Consider the following 19,444-nt stretch of genomic DNA (forward strand, 5'->3'; position numbering starts at 1 on the left):
GTTGGCCCAAAGGACTACTTGTTTGCTTGTTTGTTTTTCAGTTTGGGATATCAATTTTAATTTAAATTTTTTTCAGTGCTATTTCAGGAGTTAAGAAATCAGGTCTTTAGCGTTTTGGTTTGTTTCTTGATGAGTTAGGGGCCTAATTAAGGAATTAGGTCTTCCACACTACTGCTCTTGTGAAATACAGCATGTTCTGTACCTGTTTTGATCTCGTATGTAACACAAGATCCTGTTTCAGTTGCTCCACCAGAACTGACCATCTATCAGGCCGTGTTTACTATATACTTCGTTGGTGGTGTTAAACATTGATAGCTGCATTTCTGTGCATGGAAATAGGAGCATAGAGACGGCGACTCCAGCAAGCTAATTAATACTGTCACTGCAAAATGTGGTTTGGTTTGGAGATTTGGTTTTGTTTTTTTTTTAAAAAAAAAGTTGATAGCCTGATGGCGAATAAAAAGTTTTCTTTTTCAGCTCCATTACTGACCTAGGGTGACTTGGACCTAAATTCAGAGCAAGAAGCAAGCTATAAATGCCAAAGACCTAATTGAAAAATCTATGAATGAGCTTATTTCCTGCCATTGACATCAATGTGTTTCCAGGCAGGCTTCAGTCTGTGGTGTAGCCTGCCGTTACCTGCAGCTGGCAGCTTGGGTTCATGCTTTCATTTTGGGAAGTGGAGTATCTGTATGGCCATAGTACAAACCGTACCCCCGGAGAAGAAGAAAATTTTTTTGTAAGCTTAATCATTTATACTTGGGAGAAAGGCGGTAGCTGTCATGCTGTCTTAGGAAAGAAATCTTTTGCTTTTTACACACGTGCATTTTAAGAGGTTGATGTATGGCATAGCTTATTGTCCTTAAGTTTCTGTGCCATGTCTCACTGTGTGGATATGCCAAGGCTTGTCCTGAGCCCTGTATGTAGCACAGGTAGTAAAACCACTTTAAACTTAGTAGCAGAAGAGAAAGAATCATGTTAATACACAGTTGCAGTGATGCATGACCTGCAGTTGAGACCTTAAACTGTTCGTTTTTTGAATGGGTACAGCTGGTGCTGACACCTGCCAGAGCTGTTGTGGTGGGGGTTGGTTATTTATTTATTTATCTCTTACTTTTTTACACATAACTGCTAGGCTGCAGAGGGGTAATACTGTAAAATGGTAAATATTTAAATTGCATTTCCTGCTTGGTGACCACCATTCCTCTTTTGTTTGGGTGGGAGGGTTTAAAAAGCATGAGCCTGTTGTTCCCCCAACTTGAAGCGCTTGAAGTTTCTGCTCTTGTGGTGTCCTCTCATCCTTCCATCCTCAGCAGAAGCAACTCTCTCCTTTTGGAAGAAACGCACCTTAGTCGCTTTGTACAACGGCTTTCTGATGGGAGCAGTAGCACAGCTGCTGCCGCCTCTCCACCAAAGAAAGATGGGAAGGGAAACAAGTGACAAGGAGTGCTTGAGCCTTCGCTGGGGCTGGGGGGGGGGGGGGCGGGGAGTTGGCTGGTGGCGGCAGTTGATTTGTTAACTTTCAGAATTTGTAATTGCGGAATTGAACAATTTTGTGTCTGAATCTTCCAAACGGTGTTTGTAGGGGGAGCAGTGTCCTCACTCCTTGCTGTGTTCTGGACCCCAGCGTGTGGTGCCAGGCCTGCTGGCACGGAGCTGCCGGTGGCTTTAGCGACCTGCCCCTGAGCGCGGCAGGCAGCTGGCGTAGGCTTGGGCGCCTCTGATGGTTGCCTCTTGAGAGCTGAAAGGGTGAGATCAAAACCAGCTCCTGCGCGGCAGGCATGGCGCCTCACAGCTCGGAGGTGCAAAGCAGGTGCTGGCGCCGCTGGCAGCATCACCCTCCCTCGGAAATATAGTCAAGCACTTGGAAGATTTCCCTTTGGAAGACTTCAGCAAGAGATCAAAGGCAACTCTTTAGCCTTGGGAAGTGGTTTTGCTAGCAGAGCCTGGCTCCATGTGTGCTGTTTCTTTCTTTGCTCTCGGTGTGTCATCTTTGCTACAGGTTCCTTGCATTTTCTGGAGAATACTGTGCAGTTGGCTTTGCACTATCCAGGTAGGGGTTGCTGGCCAGAAAAACTGATGTGTTGATGTTAAGGTTATAGAAAAACAAAATGAGGATTTCAGTTAAAAAGCAATGTTAAAGTTCCTCTAGTCCTGTATCTAGAGATAATCTGTTCAACTCTATCAGATAAAAGGTGTAAGTGCTGTACTTTGTAACACCATAACCCCTCATAACCAGCAATTGGTAAAACACACCTGTGCTTTTAAAAGATCCTTTTGTTTGTGTCTGCTCTTACTCTAAGTCATCTGGTGCTAAAAATAAATATAACTCACCCAGTCTCAGAGGCATTGACCATCCAGTGTTTTACCACTGTAAGCTCTAGATCCAGTTCTGGCTGTTTGTAAGTCTAAATGTTTGATACTGACATCTTGTAGCCTTTGTACTATGTTTTTGCTACTTATTTTTGGTGGGAAGCCTGTTGGGCGTGATATGTAGATGCTCCTGATGGATCAAGATTTTATGTATCTAGTCTGTGCTGTGTAGAGGCTATAACCGAAGTGATTCAGCTTTGCACAACGGAGTTGGAATGTGTCCATAAAATGCTTTTGCAGAACAGATAGAGAATTGTGGTGAGGAACATTATTTGTTCAGTGCATCGCAGCATGGAGATGGGTTTTGTTCTAGCTCCTCTGTCTTCTGTTTCTGTTTTGTATTTGAATTCAGAGGTGCGCAACATAAAACTGTCTGGCACCTAAAACAGGCCTATACTTCTTGAGGTGCAAAGAAGTTAGTTGCACAGGAAGATCGATATTACAAGGTCGGTGATTGTGTGGGATCTTTATAGCATCATACAATGGCATTGTATTTTTTTTTTCAACACAACTGCATCATAGCAGTCTTTAGGTGCCTTGTGGACTTCCTACTGTTCCTCCTTTTGTTGTACCACCAGATCAACTGCTAACGTGGTAAATACTGGAAAATAGTGTGATGTATGTGCGCCCTTGAGGATTTCTGCCTGCTGGAAATGAGGAGAGTTTAATCTTACGATCAGTTATTTCTTCATAGATTGTCATAATCTTTTGGTAGACCTCACTGGGTATAGTCTGGTTCATCTTCTTGGTGATTGTGCAGAACTGATGAGAGGAAAGATAATGGCACCTAATTTTTAGCTTACGGGTTTTTCTGTGCTTTGTTCTTCTATAGCTGTTAGCTGTGCAGCTGTCACTTTGTTTTCTTTGACCTCAGCCTTTGAGAACTTGGTGCTTTGTTGCTCAGCCTTTACACACTGTTCCTCTGCCTTGCGACTAAATTCCCAGTGTTTTGGAAAGAAGCACCAATAGAAATAATTCTGGCACTGGTGGGTTTTTCCCCCCCATTTCTTCCTTCATTGTATATAGAAAATTGTGGTGTTCTTTGGGAGATTTATTGTTTTCTACAGAATTCCCTCCTACATGCACCTCTAGTGCTGCAAAGATACCCAGTTATAATTGGTGCTACAGTCTAAGAAAACTTATCTTCCTTAGTTGCTTGAAGGACTCCTACTAGTTGTCCTGATGTATCGTGGGGCAACAGCGGAGCTAATGCGTAAAGATATTTTGAAAAGACTAAGCCTCAAACTTGCAGAATGAAACGCCTTAACTGTTATCGACATACTTTATCTTCTGTTTTATTTTTAGTTGCTCTTCTACAACGGGTAGCAGAATTGGAAAAGGTCAATGCAGAATTTCTGCGCACAAAACAGCAACTTGAGCAAGAATTTAATCAAAAGAGAGCAAAATTTAAGGAGTTATACTTGGCAAAGGAAGGTAAGTTCTCCATTCTCTGGATTATTCTAAAGTTTATTAAATATCATCTTCAAATAATCCCTGTATGAAGAATAACCTTTGTAATGCAAACTGCAATTCCCCATTTGCCCATGCACGCTGCTCTGCTTTTTTTTTTTTCTTTCCCCTGGTTAAGGGTAATTAGGATTTAAGGGGGTTTTCTGCTGGGATAGTTGACTGCATATCCAGCGTGGTTAGTAGGATAAGGTATTGTATTTAATTTGCCAAAAATGGAAAAGTAACAGTAGCCTTTTAAGTAGATATAGTAAGAACCTAAGAGACAAGCAGAGAGTAAAATTCAGTAGGTGGCTATTTAGCTTCCTAGAATGAACTTTCAGAATTAAATTTAAAGATTTGCCTGCGTGGATAGGAGTCAGCAGAGCAATTTGATGTACGTGCAGAAGCAGCACCACTGAATTTCAGTACTAACTTTCTGAAGTCATGGTATGCTCATTATCTCTGAACAGCAGCTGATCTGGTAAATAGAAAGGCTTAGTCTAGATGGTGTGCTGTTTGTGGCTGGCTTTTCTATTTAGAATTAATTTGTCTTGAATTTCCATCTGAGGTAGAATGTAAGCAGCAAACATTATAAAAGTTTCAATACCAGCCAAGGGCATCTGTTTCAATAACACTCTTTAGAGGAAAATTTGAAACATATGAGCTCAAATATCTGATGAAGAATTGGACAGTAGAGAGATAGCTGTTGTTCTGAGAGCCAAATTGATTTATTTCTAATCCTGATGATTTTCCTGTCTTTAACATATGAAAGCAGAGCCAGAAAATAATGCATTAAGACTGCAGCTGCTTGTATAAGCTTATAAGAGCAGAAATACAACAGGCATAATGAAGATCAGATCACACAGAAGGCCTATTTCTTTGTGTCTCTAGCAGCTGGATGAAAGGAAATTTAAGATACGAGACACAACTGGTGAGATCAGCAATAATTCTCTCTTTTTCAGAACAGTCAAAAAATAGAAAATAAAAATAAATTGTGATGAGGGGAAAAAAATATCCAACTTTCACATGTACTGAATCAAAAGGATACCAGGGAGGATATACAAGCAATTACTTTCCACCACCCTCATCCCCCAAGATTTTTTTTTTTCCCCTTCCTTTACTCCAAGACCCTTTCCTAAATGTATGTTGGGATTGTTGCAACCCATCCTTAATACTGTTGTTTGAGAACTAAGTAATATAAATGCTACAGGATCTTGTAGGGTTTTTTTGGTTGGGTGTGGGTTTTTTTGTTTTTTGTGTTTTTTACACACAAGGTTTAATGCCCTTTAGAGTACCTATTTGCCTCTGAATTCCATGTTCTCTGTCAAGAGGGAAGGTGTTGGGCACCAGGTTTGATTAAGTTTTTGGGTCTGAGGGAGATACATGGAGATAGCTTGGTGTTTGTTGTACAGTGGCCAGATGTTTCTGCTAAAAGCAATTGCCACTGGAATAGTCTTATGTGGGCATAAAACTATTTTGTGGTAGTGCTTTTGGAGGTAATAGTATAATACATACCCTCCAGAGCTTTTTGCTTCAGATTAACTGAAAACTCAGGAGGATGATGTGAAATTCCTGTTCATAGTTGCAACAATTAAAGAAGTAGTGGATGCTCCATTGAATGTAACCCTTTTTTCAGTAGAACCTCAGTTTTATCAGAGCCATGGTAAAAAGCAAATTAGGCTGCATAGTTTTCTTGTGTGGGCTCAATGTAGTGGTCACAGTGTTTCTGTTCAAGAAGTATGAGGTTCTATCCAAATTCAGGACCAAGTTGGTGCCAAAAATGGGGGAAGAACTGTCTTCCTGTCTGTTGTTATCTTTTTCAGACTCATTATCAGAATGAGTTACATAATGATGAACTCATTAAAAGCACAGTTCGCTTCAATCAGGTATATTGTTTCATAGGGTATACCTACAGTGTCTGCTTTGTGGCTGCGCCCATGAGAAGGTACTTTGTTATTAAAAGGCAAAGGCAGGCAAGCAAATTCAAGAAATAATGTTCCTTTAAAAGATACCTGCTAACATTTGTTCAGTTTTTATGGGTAGATGCTTTAACACCAGTGCTTCCTTCACTCCTTCATTAGAGTGCTTCTCTTTGCCATAGCAACTATGGATACTCTTCAGATTGAATTTATTAATCAAGCTAAATGTAAATAATAACTACTTTTCAGAGGACCTGAAAAGACAAAATGCAGTGCTGCAAGCAGCCCAGGATGACCTGGGACAATTGCGGACCCAGCTGATGGAGGCTCATGCTGAAATGGAGAACATCAAAGCTATAGCTACAGTATCTGAGAATACAAAGCAGGAAGCTATTGATGAGGTGAAGAGACAGTGGCAAGAAGAAGTAGCTTCGCTACAAGCTATTATGAAAGGTAACAAGCAGGCAAGCCGCTGCGGCTAAGCTCAGACACCTCTTTAGTATGCATTTAGTGATCCGTGCCTGCTCTTGCACTGAGTATGGGTAGCTGCTTTTCAAGCCTTGGCAAAACTGGGCCACAGAAATGGTGGATGAAGCGTAGTTCCCCAGTGTGTGTGGAAAGGAACTTGGTGGTTCTTCTCTGTAAATATGAGATTAGATTTTAGAAGGAGTCATGGCAATGGGAACTCCCACATACATGCAAAGCATTTTTTGAGGGACTATGAATGTGGTACTTTATGCTTCCATGAAGATAAGTATGATGCATGTAATTTGACAAGCCTGAAAACAGCTTTAGGCTGACAGCATGATTCTCTTCTTTCCTTCTGTGTAAACATAGTTCTGCTGTCAGACAGTTGTGTCCCTCCAGTACTGTCACATGGACTTTTCCCCAGGCTAGTAACTGAACTTGCTGCTCTGTGTCAGTCGTGGGTGTCTTTTTTTTTTTTTTTTTTCCCCCCTCCTTTTTTTTCCTTGATAGTTCTGAGCTATTCTTTGTTATGTTTGCATGTTGCCCAGCTGTTGACATTTCTCAGACAAACAATGTGCAAGGAACCAAATGCAGGATGTAAACTGGGGACAGGCTGTTGCCATAACAGGCTGTTTTCTTAAATGTTCACAAACAGGATCACAATTTCTTGACCCTACGACCTGTTGGCAGTTTTTCCATCACCTGATTATGCTTTTCCCCCAGAGAAGACAAATCTTCATGTATATTGAGTACACAAATTGCTGTTTATTTATGATCTACATAGTGCATGAACCTAGATTAAGGCTCACTTGTGCCAGCTGCTGTCCCTATGTAAACAAAGACAGCTCCTTACCTGAAGGGGTAATAATAATAACAGAGCAATGAAAGCTGTGTGAGAAGTTCTAGCTTCTTTGAATTATGGAGTAAGTAAGTAGGGTTTTGGTAGTTTGTTTGGATGATGTGCTTGGAGGTACAAAATGGGCTGCTAAATAGGATTTTAGACATGTATGTTATTTTTAAATTAGGAGTTACACAATTTGGGGGGGTTATTTGTGTTTTAATGATGGTACAAATTAGGATGCAGTTCCTTTGGAGCTTTTACTTACGTGGTTGGGTTTTGAGGCAAGAATCAAAGGGAAGAAAGAGAAAGGGAGAGTTTGCTGTTGTCCTAGTTTTGATCAGTTATGATAAATCATTGAATAGTTGGAAATGGCAGTTCCTAAAGCTCTGTTTTTTATCTTACATTGAAAATAAGTTTTGAAAATGCTGTTTTATAGAGACTGTTCGTGACTATGAGCTCCAGTATCATCACAGGTTGGAGCAAGAGCGAGCTCAGTGGAATCAATATCGAGAAAATGTAGAACGGGAAATAGCAGAGTTAAGAAGGCGACTGTCTGAAGGTCAAGAGGAAGAAAACCTAGAAAATGAAATGAAAAAGGTACATTGAGATCTAGTTTTTCAGATTCTGTTTCAAGATGCACTTATGTTGTTATGTGTGAGTTCCTTTCTATGGCCTGCTGTAGTTCCTCAGAAATACACATAGCCTCGTTCTGCCAACTTTCAACTCTTTTGTTCATGGAAGTCATTGTGACCTAGTCCTGCATTTGAATCTGCAGAGGTATTCTACCTGATTACATGGATTCGGTACGAGGATTGCACCTGAGAAGATGGTAAGGTTTGGCCTTCAGCTTGTAGAAGCAGGAGACCTTGTAAAGTCTCTTGATGTAACGTCAAATGAAGTCGAAGCCCACTTCAGATTTTTCTGGACTGACTGCAGACTTACAAAATTTCCTTTACACTTGTGCACTTTTGTTCCCTTTCTCAGATCCTATAAACTTCTTTTGAGGTGTTTAATGTGCGCTATATCTAAAGTGTCTTTCGTCTTTCTTTAAGGTAAGCCGTGTTTGTGCAACACAGTATTACTGGCTTCCTAGGAAATACAAAACCTTGCTGTCACAAAACAACAGGCTCTAGATGAAAGATAATTGCCCTGGAGTTTGGAAATACTTTGCTGCTGTTGTTGTTCCAAGTTCTTTGACTTAAAAAGAGTTCATAGAAGTAGATTGAGGTGCCTTGTGTTGAGTTGGGATTATTTTTTGTTCTTGTGGTTGAAGATTTGGTGTATTTCTCTTTCAGTCAGGGGGGAAATTGAATCTGTCATAATAGATCAATATATTGGAAACTTTGATTATTATAAAATCTTGCATTTAAGTGAATTTGTCTTCTCAGCAGGCTTACAGTAGTCTTCAAGTATTTGAAGACAATTTTAATGTAATAAATGATCCTATATTCAGTAAAGGAGTAGATTAATGTCTGATAATCCACCACATAACTACATTTCCTTGTTTCTGCTTGCTGTCAGCAGAAATGCAGTATTGAATATCCCAAACATTCCACATAATACCTATTTTACCTGTTTTTACTATGTTGTAACAAGCAATCAGCATTAGGTTGCAAAGTGGAATTATTTTTCTGAGACTTGCAATGAGATTCTTGAATGTTGCTAGTTGTGGTTGCATAATTGCCGTGTGCTGTTTGCTGTTCATGTAGTCTGGATTGATAAAGGTAGAAGTGAGAGTAAAGCCTGTTTGCCAACGTGCTGACTACAGAATTACTGCCACTGGAATTTTAAGGCATAATTTAAGAGAAAAAAGACTTTGGTTGAAGCTGGAAGGTTCAAAATTGGATCAGTGTGGTGAGTCTTCTAGAAACAACCCAAAAGATGCAGAGTTCGTAGTGTGAAAGTCCTGGCAAGGCATTACCAACAAATTGCCATAAGAATTTTCAGAAAACAATCTCTCTCGACCGAGAGAGTCTTTCCAATAACTAAAATCTCAGCATTCTTTTTTTTTTTTTTAAATCTGAACGTACTGATCATGTAACAGTTGGAGCTACAAGTTGCTCAGATGACAGCGCACCTCACCTAAACTTAGTGCCTTTGCTATGTGCCAGTTAGCATTTAGAAGTTTAATATATCAGAGAAATAACACTTTCAACTATACCCCTTTAAAAGGGAAATAATTCCCTTGTGATCCTGAAGGAACAGGTGATCAGTTTATTAATCACTTCATTAATAGGAGCTTGGGAGGCTTTTAGGCCTTTATTAGCTTCCTTTATAAAGCAGAGGAACATGTACGTTATGTAATAGGAGGGGGAGGGGGAAATCTGATCTTTGGAGTGCAGCTTGAAATAATTGCTTAAACTGCTTTGCATGATTTTTTTAATCTTCTTTGTCATTAAACCTGTGAGTTTTTTCCTCAGAGAGACTAAGAATTAGATCAAAATTAGGAAAAGGACATTCAGTTTTAACTAAAAACAAACACAAGCAGATCCCAAGCCCATAAAAAGTTGTGTTTGCCTAGCAAAATATTGAATATTCATGCCTCAGCAGTCAGTGAGAAAGGAGGAATTTTCTTGGGATGTGCTGTTTGAAGATTTGTGATCAATTCCTCATACAAAATGGCTTTTCCAGCCAATAATGTTGTATTTATGCTCCATTGTAAGGATAGATTTATTTTATTTTAAGGCATAAACTTGGAAAGAGTTTTTTAAAAATACCTGCATCTTCTAGCCAGTTGTAGGGAATCTCCAAGCATCTCAAAGGAGTAAAAAAGTACTTTGCTTTCTGGGTTGTAAGTAGATGCTGTACCAGCATATAATATGTCACAGTTCTTAAAACTAGCAGAAAACCATACCATTGTCTAGCCTTCTCATTGAGAGGTGAGAATGCACAGAGCAGAGACAAGACTGCAAGCCATACATTTCAGTCCAGGGCGCCAATCTTCTTGGCTGTCTTGACTGGATCATCTCTCAGTTCAGTTGTGTTCAATATGCCTGTAAAACCTATTTTAAACTACAAAGAAAAACCTGTTAAATTTAATACTGCATCCACGTAATCACTAACGATTATTCTTGTTTGGATACTTATTCCCCTGAAAGAGATGAATGGTAGATAACAAATGTTGCTCCAAATTCTGTAAACCTCTCTTTGAATTCAAAGTTTATTTATTTGGTTGAGTGTATGGTTTTGGTATGTATGCTGTCAGGCTTCCACTGTGTATGTTATTTATCCTTGTTTGGGAGCACTTAGAGCGGGTGGATAATGTTTTGATAAGCGTACTATTTTGAGCTGTATTTGCTAGATTGTGACTACTTTGCCAGAGGTATCCAAACCTAGCTGCAAACCTGGTGTTTGGTGTTCTTGAGCATCTTCTCGTCAGAAAGAGCATGACTGGTGGAACACGTGCACCTGTCTGGAAGCACCTATTTTGCTTTTCTATGTAAATATATTTCAGGTCGGAAATTGTCAAGTCTCTGTAGAAAACTTGTGTGTTCTGTTACTTTTATCATAAAGCAATGATTTCTAAAAAATCTGTGCTGAAAATTCTATAGATCTCCCTGACTCAAAAGGGCAGTTCTGATGATAAGCATGCTTACCTAGTGATTCATCTTTGAGTATACGTATTGGTGATTTATAAAAATCTCTCTGTCTTCCTGCTGCGCTGTAATACCAGCTAGGTTTTGGAGTTTTGTTATCTCAGATGCTAAAAGCAGTCTAGCCATAGCAGCGTGTACTTCCATGCAAGCTCTCTGCTAAATAGTGGCTGGGCTCCTTCTGGATGATGACTTGGTGGGGATGAGCCTTGCCACTGGCAAAATGTGGCTAGTCCTTTTTTATTCAGACCTCATTTTCCATTCAGGAAAGGATCTGGCTTGCTGTTGGATGAACATGGAGACTCTTCTTAGCACAGTTGTGTCAGACTGATTAGCAGAAGCCTACAGAGCAGGTGTTTTGCATGTAGAGAGGGCAAGGACAACCCTCCTGTTATGAAGTATATGTGTTAGTCAGAAGTGGGGAAACTGGAAAGGGAGAGTAATCTCTTTTCTGTGAGAGTTAGCCATAAAAGCTGATATACAGTCAGCTGCATTAGTTGGTGGTGATAGAGCAGTGGGATAGATTTGAAGGAACTCCAAATGATTTACTCCTGCTTTCAAGAGAGATTCTCAAATTGTGTCTGTGTGTTTCTGTCTCATGTTTAAGGAACAAATCCAGGTACAGTATTACCTGAGATTTCTTCAGCCAGGTATTTTGTTCTTCTGAAAGTGCTGGCTGGAGTAACAGCAAAGGACGTTCAGGATTGCTGTAGCTAGCCATCAGGCTAACGATGCAATGGTTTGCGTGGTGACTGGGACTTGTTTGAGCATGTCCACTCTGTGGAGTCATCTTCACACTGTGGTCTGTAGGTCCCTTGCAGCATGTTCTTCAGCCGTTGTGCTGGGGAAGCAGGTTTTGCTGGGGCAGAAGCAGTTTTTGATTAGGTGATGAGTAGATACAAGCTGATAATGTGTAAAACCTTGCTCTTTGACAGTGAAGTTAGTCTGGCAAAAAGAAGGAAATAAACGTTTTAAGGATCACACCTCTGGAAGAGTCTGAATAACGCATTTAATACAGGAAATGTGATGCTGTGGCACCCCTTGCCATGTGTGACAGTATCTTTATGTAGCATTTTTTGACAGGATAGATAATATTTTATTAAAAGACTGAGTGGGAGCTTTAACCTCAGTTTGGGAGTCTCAATAATTATACTTTACCTTCAAAAGCAGACCCAGTGACCAGCACTCATTTTGTTAGCAGATAAAGGCTATTCTAAGTGCTTTGTTCAATATCACGCTGACCATTAATGTGGATCCTTGCCCCCCAACCTCCCCCCATCCTTTTTAAAAAAAAAATAAAATAAGAAAGGATTGCAGTATGTTGCAACCATAGTATCAATCTTCAGCTCTGTTTACCAAGCAGTACAAGCTAGAGTAATTTTTCTGCCAGGTGGAATTTGATACAGTTTTGTCTTTCCAATTGGTTGCTGTTCCACATTCTTGAGTTTGCTTTCCGAGAACTTTCTGTTTCTCTGAACTAGTTGGTTCCAACGTGGATGCATTTGTTGCTCTATATTCAGTGTTGAACTGTGTGAAATCAGACTGGTGATGAAATATTCCTGCAGTTATGATAAATAATTAGGAAAAAGCTTATTCGACAGTCCTAAAACTGTTCGACTGTCTTTAGTCTGTGTGAGTGAGCTATAGGTAGCATTAAATGAATAGAACCAGTACAATACATGAGATATAAAGCAATCTTTGAACTGCTCCCATCTGTTTGAAAAGTGTGATTGATGAGTTGCTGGCTGCAGGTGACAGGGTATGCATGTATGTGTGACATGTCACATGTCCCTCATATTGAATTCACTGTGTCATGTGATGTCCCTCTCTTTCCTCATGAATTTTATTTGTACTCTTCGGACAAGCAAACTAGCAGTGACTATATATATATAAAATATCAGAAGTGAATGAAGCATGAAGAAATTTAAATTTGTTGTTGTTTATAGAGTTTTCTTCAAAGCTTTTTAGAGCCCAAGGGCCTGGTAGCATTTGTATACTTGACAAGTATAGCAATATTATTTTGTTTTATCTATTAATTTTAAGTTTAGAAAACTTCAGTGGTTAAAAATATTGTCTGTTTTTCTTGCTGAAAGTCTTGCTCGGAATACCATTGTCAATAAGCTTACCAGAAACTGAAAATCCAATGTGTAGCTTCTAAGACCCGCCTTTTAGCCTTGATTTAAAACAAGACGTGAATGTTGTCTTTGGTGGCTGTCTTTGCTGATCAGGGTTGAAAAGTGTCATCGTTTGAAACTTCAGCTTTTGGGACACGCTTTTCCTTCCCTGCCGAGATCCTCCAGTAGAAGGTAGAGAACAACTGAGTATTCTGAGCCTTCGTACATAAACCCCACCTGAATTAGGTTGCCTAAATTCTTTGTGGCTTGAAGAATTTCGCTGCTGTGGATGTTTGAGTGTTCTGCTTGCTGTTGTGGAATCTATGGGAGTGGTTACTCTCACTTGGAATGTTTTTAGTGCATCCCTTAAGGAAAGCCAGAGCATTTAAGAAATGGGGACGTCAAGGCAACCCTTTGACATGCGCAGTTCTGAATTTCAACACTGAATGCTATTCTTATTTTAATTTTTGCTATTTTTACCTGGTTCTTTCTCGGCTCAACGGCCCCTGGCGCCCATCAGTCTTATTGTTCTGTTGTCCTGTTTTGAACTTTTCAGGAGTACTTTTTGAAAAAAAATAATGGATTTTTTTGATAAATTATCTGTATATAATTTTGAAATACTTAGCACTGGGTTTTGGTGTTACTGTACTACATCAGTAGTAATTGAAAGCTAAAAAATGGTCTTCTAAAACAGGGCAAGGCTACGCTATGCATTACTGCACAGATCCTTTTTCTCTTAATTTCATGAGTAAATGAATGGCCAATAACTGACCATGCAGTTCTTGTGTTACACTTTTTTTATATGTGCTATGTGGCAACAAGTTGCAGGACAGTTAGGCTTTTAATAACAGAAAAATGTATATATTTTAAAACGCTTGACCTGTTAATTTTCTAGTTCAGTGATAGATATACTAAAATTCTTTTTAAAAGCAGATATTCATGGCCTAATCCATACATGGATTTAAAATCTGGCTGCCTTCTGCGAATGGAGTAACATCAGCCAGTTGTTGCAGAGATGGCTGCTGAACTAAATAAATAGCAGTAAGACGAGTATTGAAAGCAGAAGTTTAGTCAGCTATTTTTGTTGGTACAGATATTTTCTCCAAATGTCTCTGATAATGGAAACTGTTGCGGTGAAAACTATGGTAATGTGTTATTCATAATTTATTGTGTTAACTTCAGGCCCAGGAAGATGCGGAGAAGCTGCGTTCAGTTGTGATGCCTATGGAGAAAGAGATTGCAGCGCTAAAGGAGAAATTGACAGGAGCTGAAGAAAAAATAAAAGAATTAGAAGCATCAAAGGTGAGGTGAAGTTGTAACTGTATCCTAATTTATATCTTGCATGATGCTAGTTTGATGCAGATAAGTCAAGTAAAATTTTGTAAGAGAGAAGAAGGTATCTTGCGAAACTTCATGCATCTTTTCTTCTGTAACCCAAATAGCATACTTGGTCTATATATGTTTTGCCATCTCTTAGTTTTGAGGGTTACATTACGTGGTGTGTGTGTGATCTGTGCTTAGCTTAAATTGCGTGGCTTCAGGTCTACTAGTAATAAAAAAGATCTAGAAAAATAACTGCTTTGCACCTTTCCAACAGCCTGGTCTTTAGATTATTGTCATGCTTGCAGTCACAGAAAGATTTACATTTGGCAGAATCCCTTTAATCTACTTCCATCCAGCATCTGCTATGTTTCATCTTCTAATCCTGGGCATAATACTGAGGCAGTATGGCCTGAATTTGTGTCCTAAAATTAAGTAAACCTTGGATTCATAGAAAGGGATACATTGGTCATAGCTGCCCAGAAATCAATGTAAGTGTTTATTTAGCATTTCTGTATTCTTCAGAAATGCCAGAACCTGTATGGAACTTTCTCAGCAGCTGTGAAGGGTAAATAATATCTACATCACTGTAAGATAGTTGCATTTAATGTACTGTTTTATACAGAAATGAAGAGGTATTTTGTAACAAATATTGTATCTTGAAAGTCACATAGGCTGAAATTGCAAAGTAACTTGCCACGTGGATGTTTTTAAGACATACAAATAAATACCTTCCTTGTCTTCTGGATCAGTTGTATTCTCATTTAAATAGATGCTCGTGGCTTTCTGGAATTATTTCTCCCCCTCCCTTTTTATTCCAACTTGGAGGTCTGTCTGGGATTTGGAAGAACAATGTCATTCATTGAACAGTCTAAAAAATTTTACTAGATTTACAGTCCAAGCTTGAGTGTTTTTCTTCATAGATTCTTTGTGCTTTATAGGTCAAATTTTTGAGATTGAAATGTTCCTAGAAATAATAGTTCTGCTTTTTCTCTTGACGCAAATAATACTTCCTTTTCATTGCCAGGATGAACGGGGGAAGATGAGGAAATGTGAACCTTCTCTTCTTGCTTGCTCTCAAAATGCTTTTCCCCCTCCCCCGCCTTTTTAATCTTTTTTTTCCTTTTCTTAAGAGTAGTCTAGAACTCCCCTTAGAACTTTTCTGCTTAATTTGGTTATAAAAATGATAGGTCATTCTTGTCACCCTCTTTTCTTGGAGGCAGGGCCTGAATAAAATTGATGATCCTTCAGGAATTGCGTTGGGGTCTCTGTCGGTCTCCTAAAATCTGAGCACAGCATACTCTGGAATGAGTAGAACACAAGCACACATCTCTTGGAAAAAAAGAGAATAATCACTTTATCCATGCTTCTAGTTTATCAAGGGGTTGTTTTTAAAGAAATCTTAACTGTATATGGTGATTCTTAGCAAAGAAAATAACTTGGGCCGTTAATTCTTACCTATGGTCAATTCCACTTCATTATTCCTTCTGTCTGAAGTCGCTGGTAGTCCTATTTGAAGTCACCTTTTTCAGTTAATGGGAGAGAATTGCTATTTTATATCTAGTAAGGAGCTGGTTAAGCATGAATTTAGGAAGTTGTTGAAGTACTTCAATGTACAGTGCTGTAGAAGTGCAAGGTATTATTGACACGTTTTATATTAGATGGATATGAGGGCTGACGTGCAGAATGAGTAGTATGTTTGGCTTTGGTCATGATGAAACCCAGCAGATCTGCTTGAGTCATGCCATTTTGGTTTTCAGTGTCAAGTATTTAGCTGGATTAGGGAAACAATGCTGTCTTTTCTCTCTCTTTCTCCCCGCCCCCCTCCCTGTTCCATCCTTCCCGAGGGCTGTTCTCTGGGAGTCAGATACCTCCGCTTCCAAGGCTAAAAGGCCAGTAGGTACAAGACTTGGTACCTTAGGGCAGGAGAAGTTCGCCTCACCATCAATGGCAAGTTAAAGCCAAAGGGCTATCTTGAACTCGTGAGCTGGTGTCTGTGGCGCCTGTACTGTGTTGAGGAAGACGAACACCAGCTCTGTGGAGCCAGTTAGGGATTGCCTGAAGGCTTTTTTTTTTTTTTTTTATTCAAAATAGAAAAACCCTTGTGATTCCTGACTCAGCAAACCTTAAAACTGAATAGTGCCATAAAGAAATCTTTCAACCTGTTCCTTGCTCCAGGATGGGATCCGTTTTATGAGCACCACGTTTGACAGATGTTTGTGTAACCCTAGCTTAAAAGGTTCTCACTGGAGATTCTGCAATCTCCGCAGGACATTCATTCCAGTTCTTTGTTAGCCTTGCTATTTAAAAAACAAGAAATAAAAAAAAAAAAGCTCCTAGTATATTTCTTCAGTCTTTTCTTGATGTAATAGCTTTTCATTGACAGATTTTCCTTTTTCTTTGCAGCCGTCTTTCATGAGTTTGAATGTTTTGGATTTTTTTTTCTTGTCTGTCCCGTTTTCTCTCTTCTTAGACATACCATCCCTGGTTTAGGTCAGGTGTGCCTCGCAGTCGTGTTTTCTGACTACCTTTGTGCCTCTATTTTGAACATTCTCCACGTCCTACTTAGTTGTTGGCTTATCAAAGCTTATTAAAGGATTGCTTCATTGTCCGCTCTTCTTAGATATTTACCTCTTTCCCATCTCTGTGCCACTGCTGTTATGATCCAATTGCTATGATTGTGATATACTGATATGTTTGATTTAGCAGAATTTTAATGAGTAACTTACAAATAAATACAAGTGCTACTTGCACACTGGTAGTTGAATATTTGTGGTTTCTAGAAATAAACGTGTCCTTCAGCACCTGTACATTACCCAAACAGGCGATGCTGTAACTTCTAACAAAAGGGAAATGCCTGAGAGTGTTCCCCCATTGAGATGATAGATTTCCCTCTTTTTATTCAGGTTAAAGAACTGAACCATTATTTGGAAGCCGAGAAGTCATGTAGGACAGATCTAGAAATGTATGTGGCTGTTCTCAACACGCAAAAATCAGTCCTGCAAGAAGATGCAGAGAAGTTGCGGAAAGAACTGCATGAAGGTATATCTAATAATAATCCTTTTGACTCTTCTATATTAAGGATGCAAAAACCAAGATAGGTGTTAATTCTTTTCTGATTTCTTATTTGAATTGGCCTTAAAGAAATTGTGGGGGGAGAAAGTAATATTTTAAATGTGAAAGCCCTTAAATGCTTACAGAAGAGTTGTGTGGAGTTCTTTTATGACAGAGAAAAACAACAGAACCATTCATTCTCTCAAGGGATGCTATTGAATTTCTGCTAAGTTCTTACAATATGGCAAGCTTCATTCTTATTAAAGTACTGGTGTCTTTTATTTGTGTGTGATTCTGAGCGTTATTTCCACAATGTATTGATATGTCACCCTGAGGTATGTCAATTCTGAATACCTGGTGGTGGGATGGATGTGTAAATGTACGTGCATGCCAGTACAGTGCAGAATTGCTGCAGAGGAACGAAAACCGGAACCTTCTATTGAAATAAATAGGGAGGTAGATGACAGCACTAAAAAAAACCAAACAATTAGAATTCATGCATGAAGTTAAGGCATTAGTTATCTAATTGGGAAATCTTTAACTGTCAGTAATACATCCCTAATCACAAGCCAAGTTTGGGAATTAAGAAAATGTCTTATTTAATCCTAAATAGTTGTTGAACAAAGCTTCACTGTTCTTGCTTAGAATGATAATTACTTTTCTTCATGACAATGCTTCTCTTTGGAAAAGAGGTTAAAAATTCTGGTTCAGAATGACTCTCTATTTTTGAATAGTGTGCCATCTCTTAGAGCAAGAGCGACAACAGCACAACCAGTTGAAACACACATGGCAAAAAGCCAATGACCAGTTCTTGGAGTCTCAGCGTTTACTGATGAGGGACATGCAGCGTATGGAAATTGTTCTGACCTCTGAGCAGCTCCGACAGGTTGAAGAACTAAAAAAAAAGGATCAGGTTACTTGCTGCTTTCCTTTTTTTTTTTTTTTTTTTTTTTAAATACTGTAGATGTAATGTGGTATAACAGTATGGAAATCACATGTTGGAGACAAGTTATTTAAGTGTGTTAATATTTCAAAAAATGATAGCTGACAGTTTCAATAGAAATTCTTTATTTGAATGACAGCCAAAAGTTATAAAAGAAACTCTCTATTTGTGCAATATTTTAATATTAACATATATCATAACCTTAACAGTGAAGTTGCCAATATTGTTAAATGAAAAGGTAATAATATCCAGAAGTTATATCTTGGAGGAAGAAACAGTCATCTGTGATGCAAAACATCTGGGTTAAGGATATTAGGATAGCACATTTCACTTATTTCTAGGTTTTTCCAATACAGTACCTAGCTCAGGCATAAATTAAGAGCTTAATGTTAAATTATCTTATGCAAGTGATTGTATACATGCTTTATGACTTAATGTTCTATGATGTCTTTCTTTGGATTCTTTTTCCATATGTTATATCCCATTGATTAGAGCGATCAAGGCACTTCCTGTTTTCACATTTTGTTCTAATGTTCATGCTTGTATAATGGCTGTTAATGGGGCCATTAGTGATGCAAATATATTATCACATTCTATATAATAGCCAGCATAAGAGCTATTTTTGTTACTTATTTGGTAATCCCTGTAGTAGTGATTTTGGTCTAGATGATAGTTCTTAGAATAAAATTATTCCGGAACATAAAATGGCCGCTGAACTTGAAAATTAAGCTGTCATTTAAGTCAGTTTGGGTGCTTTGTGAAATGAACACTAGATTTTCAACCAAAAGAATCCTTGTGTGATAAATACTGGTGTTTTAACCGAAATGTTTTTGAGTGCCGCCTTTGTAGCTTAGTTTATCATGAAAGCTAATGTCATGACTACTCTGGCAAAATCAGATCTCTCTTATATGTGTTCTCTATCACACACTGATTTCTAGGAAGAAGATGACCAACAAAGGCTTAGCAAGAGAAAGGAGCAGAAGCAAAAAGATTCAGATGATGAAACGAAAGCTTCATGTTCTCTAGCCCCTGAGGAAACCCTTACCCAGCTCTCTAATGAAGAGGTAAAACGATTGGGTAGCTCAAGCTGACTTTGAGGACTCATGCATTCCTCGGGGTGTTGATTCCAAATACAAATGCAGATTTGGTGCCATTTACTCCGTGTAGCTTGTAATTCTTACTAAGCAATGAAAAGTCTTTGGAGTTGCACTTGAATATGTAAGTTATAATAAAGAGTGGAAGACAATACTTCCCAATCCTGCGAGGTGCTATTAAAATCTGTAATTCGCTTTCTGCATTCTGGTTGCTAACTGCCGTTAAATTCTCTTGGGATTTATAACCCACATTCTAACGCACCTAAACGTTCAGAA

General features: G+C 38.9%; 1 protein-coding gene across 4 annotated transcripts in view; it reads left to right on the plus strand.

Moving 5' to 3' along the window:
* RABEP1 (rabaptin, RAB GTPase binding effector protein 1) overlaps nucleotides 1-19,444 on the plus strand; it is a 49,372-nt gene that overhangs the window by 15,136 nt on the left and 14,792 nt on the right. For all 4 annotated transcript variants that reach the window (XM_056329958.1, XM_056329982.1, XM_056329977.1 and 1 more), the window contains 7 exons: nucleotides 3,679-3,807; nucleotides 5,991-6,194; nucleotides 7,487-7,647; nucleotides 13,940-14,059; nucleotides 16,984-17,119; nucleotides 17,866-18,044; nucleotides 19,013-19,138. In XM_056329958.1, the coding sequence (XP_056185933.1) occupies nucleotides 3,679-3,807; nucleotides 5,991-6,194; nucleotides 7,487-7,647; nucleotides 13,940-14,059; nucleotides 16,984-17,119; nucleotides 17,866-18,044; nucleotides 19,013-19,138 (1,055 nt within the window). The remainder of the gene's footprint in view (nucleotides 1-3,678; nucleotides 3,808-5,990; nucleotides 6,195-7,486; nucleotides 7,648-13,939; nucleotides 14,060-16,983; nucleotides 17,120-17,865; nucleotides 18,045-19,012; nucleotides 19,139-19,444) is intronic.

Source organism: Falco biarmicus, chromosome 1 (assembly GCF_023638135.1).
Source record: "Falco biarmicus isolate bFalBia1 chromosome 1, bFalBia1.pri, whole genome shotgun sequence".
In the NCBI taxonomy this organism is placed as follows: domain Eukaryota; kingdom Metazoa; phylum Chordata; class Aves; order Falconiformes; family Falconidae; genus Falco; species Falco biarmicus.